A 5,871-nucleotide genomic window follows, 5' to 3' on the forward strand; every position below is an offset into this window, starting at 1 on the left:
CTCTAGGATGTCGAACTCTGAAAAAATAGATCGTTATTCTAATTTGAAGTGATGAGAGATAATTTGATCAACTTGATATAATGAAATTTTTGAAAAATAAATTACTCATTGGGAGATGAAACTTTTGAAATATAAATTGCTTCTCAGCCTTAGGCAGTGAAATTTTTTAAAATAAACTGCTCCAACTTCATACTGTCAGAATTTTGGGTAAGTTCAATGCAACTCGTTTAAAATATGCACCTATTTCAAATGCACTATTTCTATGAATTTGGAATGGCTTAGCATCAACCCTGTTTTACAATATCTGTTCTTTATTAAATGAAAAAAATGCATTTATCTTAAATGCATGATTATCACCATGATTTGGAGATATTTATGCTAGATTTATCTTTTCATGTATGATTGGTGTATTTGAAGTTTAAGAGGTCTTCTGATAGTTGTTTGAGGGCCAGAAAGGTCAATTTTGTTCATTTCAAGTTTTGAGTTTTGATGTTAAAGTCTCGATTTTAAAATTGTAAATTTGAGTTCCCAATTATATGATACTACTTTATTGAGTCCTTTGACTATTAAAAATTATAAAATGATCCCTTGACTATAAGGAGTTGTTTTGTTGAGTTCCTTGACTATGAAAAGATACAAAATGGTCACTCAACTATTCTTTATGTTTATGTTAAAAAATTAATGGCTGTATAAAATGGAAATTAACATGTTGACTTAGATATAATAGTTGTTTGAGATTATGATATCAAAATTTATCATATCTCAGTCAACAAGTTAACGTATAACTCAAACTTCCATCAAATTTTTAATGGAACAGAACAAGTTTGGAACATAATAAATAGTCGGGTGATCATTTTGTAACTTTTAACAGTCAAGTGACTCAATAAAGAATTCTCTATAATCGGTGCACCATTTTGTAACTTTTAATGATCAAAGGACTCAATAAAATATTATCTTATAGTTGAGGGACCATTTATGTGTTTTACCCTAAAATAAAATAGAATGGTAAAAATTTAAAATAATATATCAATATGATGTAGTTAAATTTATATATATTAAATTCATTAAATAATTTTAATGATTAAAGAGAGTACTATTTTTCTATGGATTTTAAATTCAAATATCTATTGTAGATCTTTGTGAATAAAAAAAATCAAATACATAATCACCATAAATAATTAAAAAAAGCATGCACTTTCCTTAGTCAAAAGAAAAACAGTAATTATGTAAGCTTAGTCTCGGGTGGGGGGCTCCCCACATAGACGTATTTTCCACTTAATCATCTAATCAACTGGAAAATTATTCCATCCAATTTCAATTAACATTAATCCCATCATCCCATAGCATCACTAAAAAACAAAACTTAATCAACAAAAAGCATCGCTATGTCAAGACTCTCAAACATTAAAAGAAAAAAAACGAAACTCTTAAAACAGTTTTAATTATAACGATCATGAACTGCAGTTCCATCGTCGTTTTGTCCTAGCAGACAGCTCATCGATCGAGCTTTAACCATCCCCAACTTCATCAATGGCTTCTCATCACTTCCTTGTTTCGACAATGGCGGCTTCAGATCTTCCTTCTTCGCTGCATTATTATCATTCGATCGGCTTTTAACACTGGTAATACTCCTCAGCCTCCCTTTCCCCAAATGGTGCTCGCAGAGCGAGTATCCGACGAGTGTTTGTTGGCAGCACCGCCATCCCCTTCCATTAACTCGACTGCACCTCGAACCTTCCATTAACGCACCGCTTCGACCTCTCTTTTTCCCACTCTTATTATCATTATCATTGTAATTATCGTTATCTTTCTGCATTCTTCTTTCGGGTCTCCCTCTCTTCTTCAATGGAAATGCCTTGTCTCCTACACCCATAAAAGAACAAGTGCAAGTGCAACACCCTCCAATAATCAACACTATATGAACATATTACAATTTGATTTGATTTCGCGGATAATATATTTTCTTACCTTGATGGAATAGAGACTCGGTTCCTAGTCCTTCACCAAGAATACTTTTCTTCCTATAAAATACAAATCCAGAAAATCCATAGCCAGATATTGGTCGAAATGGGGACCATGCCAATGTGCACCACATAGAAAGAAAAAGAAGAGAGTTAAGAATAAGATTAGATGGGAAGTTATATGGTGGATAGCCAAAGTTGGTATAAAAATAACCTAATAAAAAAAACAGTATTTGCACTTTGTAGAATATTTAACCTATTGAGAACTTTCTTTTTAACCTTTTTCAGTTTTTTACTACAAGAGTCGATGAAGTAAGAAAAAGAACATTGGCTGGCTTTCTTACCTGGTAGTATAATTACTCTTCTCCTCCCCATTTTCTCCCTTCTCCTCCTCTACTCCTTGCTTCAAAACCTACAAGAAGAACCAAATACAAAGGATAAATTTATATTTATTTTTACCTAATATATGAAGCTTTCGTGGGTGCAAATCAAAATTTTCAGACGAGATGTCATTTTTATTACATAAAAAAAAAAGTACACTCTTTTTAACTACCTTGAAACTATGATAGAAAAATCACCAAATAATCTCTGAATCATTGAACTAACCAAGTCGTCTTCTTTCTTCTTCAGCTCTTTTCCATGTCTTGCTTTTATTGTTGTTGTTTCAGGGAAAATGTATGAAGCACGGTCCTGTGTCGGTTGCTTCCGTCGGATCGGGTAGTTTGGATGATCAGACGGAGGAGGAGACTGCCTCCGTGGAGGGTGTTGCACCACCGGAGACCGGTTAATGTTGGGATCTGATGAAAGAGGTGAAAGCGAAGAGAAGGGTTGTTGAACCGCTCTTTTTCTGATCCTCATATCCGATACAATATATATAATTTCCTTTGAGAAAATTTTGAAGAAACCCAACGAGAAAAATCAAGAAAAACCAGAGAAAGAAATTGATTTTTTTTAGAAGAAAGAAATGAGAGAAGGAAAAAAGAAAGTGCAAAACCCAAATACTACAACAGCAACCACTACAATAATAAAGACCAATAAATTAATTAATTGATTACTTTTTATAAATAACAAACAGAAACTAAAGAAAATGTAATATAATAGTATCTACTTTCCTTTTAATATATGTCTTTAACTTTTTATTTGTTGCAATTCAGTCACGGATAAGAGTGAATGTGAAATGCACGTGGCTGTGACCGGTTTAAAAGGTAGGCGGTTAAGGAATCACGGATAAACAATGGTAGAATTATTATTTTTTGTAATAAATTTAAAATTTAAAATGAAATAACTATAATTATTATAATTTTATTTGTGAAAAAATTGTTATTGGTGTATATTATAATAATATAATATATAGTTATAAAATTTAATTCAACAAATAATTATAGATTAAATGATAATGAATTTATATACAAATTTAATGAACCCTGCGGCATCATTTGGAAAATTATATTTTTAGATACAGTATTAATTGAATAATAAAATACTTAGAATTATAATGTTGATGATTATTCCTGGTATACTTATATTTGTTAGATGTGTATATAGTAATTATCGACTAGATGGATTAAATTGATCGTTGACGACTTATTTTTTGGTTTAGATAGATAGTTATAATTGGTCGTTTAACAACTGTTAACTAATGATTTTCACGATAAAGAGGTGAAGAAGGATTCTCTAGAAGAACGAACTCGAATGTTTTAGAGACATATCTCTTTCGTTTTTATCGTAGGGATTTATACATTGATTCATTGTGTGTGTTGATATCAAACATATAATTATGATTTTTATTCATAGGGTGACAGATATTATTAATCAAAAGATTTGAGTCTTGTTAGATCTTTTTGATTTGTCGATAATATTGTCAAGAGGTAATGGCTGACTAACTAATTGGAAGGATAATTTTTTGCTCCGAAAATACGATAATAGTGATTTTGAAATTCTTAATATATTTCTGAATTTTTATACTTTCAAACTATATATTATATTAAATCTAAATTATGTATACATTTTAATTTTATTAATTTACGTAATAAATAAAATTCAAATCAAAATTTTAAAATCTATTTTTAAAAATATATCATAAGAGTACCCTTATAAATAATACTAAGACTCCGGGGGTCACTTTATCCTTGAAATAAACTTAAATCAGTATTGTTATTTTTATTTTTTAAATAAATTAATTTAGCCTTCGAAAAATACCAATTTCATTCATGGATTTTACAATTATTAATAAAAATATCATGTTTATCTTATTTTTACCTTATAATTATATTTTCACCTTGTTTGGTTAATTAATCAACTTAACTATTACATAGTATTAAAATGACTTATCATAGCATAGAGACGATTTAACACGAGTTTAAATTTATAATTAGAAGGATGAGAAAAAAATCAAAAAAAAAATAATACATCTTCAAAATAAACAAAATATTATGAAATAAATATCAATTTTTTTTATTAATATGGGATAAGTACAAAACAATATTTATTCAAAGATAACTCTAAATTATTTGTAGTAACGTTCACACTACTGACATTAGGAATAATAATAATTTCTTTATCACTAAGATCACTCGATTTGTGCAGAATAAATTTCTAAATTGCACATAGAAGTTCAATAAATATGAAATATAGTACATAAATTTTGATTTTTTTTACAATTATATACACAAAACTTCAATTTTAATTCAATTTCCAAAAATTAAAGTCGTTATTGTTGTTTAAAATAATATTTCTATTAAGTAATATATTTATTTATTTATTTGATTAAGTACTAAACAATATATTAATTAAATTGTTAATTTTACAGAATTTTAAACATGTTAATGTTTTATATGTTGAACTATCATTTTATAATCTATTATAAAAGCTACACAATTACTCAAGTTTATATATGATTCAATGGGCAAGTGATTACTGGTATTTATCTTTATTTAAGGGGTATTTTTTTTACCAAAATTCGTGATGAATTAAGTGGCTAAATCTAAAAGTAATTTGAAGCATGACTGAAAGAAGTGTGTAGGATTTTCTTTTTGAAATATTTTTTTAATCGTATACAATAAAAGTTAAATTTGAGTATGTATGAACCCACACAATAATTAAAGGGAATGTTTTCTTTTTAAAGGCTCTAGATTCGAGTAACTGTGTCTGTAAAGTATATGTGTTGTCAATGTTAAGAAAGATTCTGGGTAAATATCGCCTTCTAATCATCCTAAACTATTTAAGAAAAATTTGAGTATGCATAGAAAATCAAAAGAAATGTGAGTTTGAAAATTAGTTACGTATAAAGAAGATTATAACATCTCACAATGTTTTAAAAATGGTTCCTTATTAAATGTGTATTGCTTAAAATTAAAAACTTTAATATTGATATTTTTTTATTTACAAAGAGTAGAGAGCTTAAGCAGACTTAGGCTTGCAAGGCAGTGGACCAATGCAGTGTATGTCAACCAGCTGCTGAATTGCTTCTGGAGGTTCGTGGAAGAGCGTCATACAGTGTGATGGAGGGATGAGAAGCTATGGAATGGCATCGGTAATATGATTATCAACACGTGGTATCCAACAAATGTCTGTCATCTATCCTTTTGATCGAATCCTAGTAATTGCACGAACTAGAGATGAGGAGGAGGAAGCAGCATTTCTGTCATTGATCATACAAACTGCTTACTTCGAATCTGATTGGACCTGGATAATCTCGAACTCCTGCGACCAAGCAAGCTGTAATCCAAAAAAATAGTCCATTATTCAGCATGTAAGGCGTCAAGAATTCCAACAGTTTTATGAAAACCAACTATCCAACAACCATTGGTGTCTCGGATTAAACCCCCAATAGAACCAAGTCTAGAGGTATGAGAGACAGCCCCCATCAACATTAAGACATAACTAGCCTGGATTAGGACATTTCCAGGAG

General features: G+C 29.6%; 1 protein-coding gene across 1 annotated transcript; it reads right to left on the reverse strand.

The window, feature by feature from the left end:
* Positions 1-1,423: 1,423 nt before the first annotated feature.
* On the reverse strand, positions 1,424-2,834 carry LOC120116717. Its single transcript, XM_039137124.1, has 4 exons — positions 2,568-2,834; positions 2,306-2,373; positions 1,969-2,021; positions 1,424-1,863 (listed from the first exon to the last, which is right to left on the reverse strand). Exons 1-4 carry the CDS (start codon positions 2,817-2,819, stop codon positions 1,439-1,441), a joined length of 798 nt encoding a protein of 265 aa, XP_038993055.1. The 5' UTR covers positions 2,820-2,834; the 3' UTR covers positions 1,424-1,438.
* Positions 2,835-5,871: the final 3,037 nt, after the last annotated feature.

Source organism: Hibiscus syriacus, unplaced genomic scaffold, assembly GCF_006381635.1.
Source record: "Hibiscus syriacus cultivar Baekdansim isolate YM2019G1 unplaced genomic scaffold, ASM638163v2 tig00110303_pilon, whole genome shotgun sequence".
NCBI classification, from domain to species: domain Eukaryota; kingdom Viridiplantae; phylum Streptophyta; class Magnoliopsida; order Malvales; family Malvaceae; genus Hibiscus; species Hibiscus syriacus.

What these genes read in the sequence shown, in the direction of transcription:
- LOC120116717 (XM_039137124.1), bottom strand. Translation starts at nt 2,819, where the DNA reads ATGAGGATCAGAAAAAGAGCGGTTCAACAACCCTTCTCTTCGCTTTCA. An exon ending in AGAAGAAAGAAGACGACTTG is followed by an intron (nt 2,374 to 2,567) that starts GTTAGTTCAATG and finishes TTCTTCTTGTAG; the next exon opens with GTTTTGAAGCAAGGAGTAGA. An exon ending in AAGAGTAATTATACTACCAG is followed by an intron (nt 2,022 to 2,305) that starts GTAAGAAAGCCA and finishes TGTATTTTATAG; the next exon opens with GAAGAAAAGTATTCTTGGTG.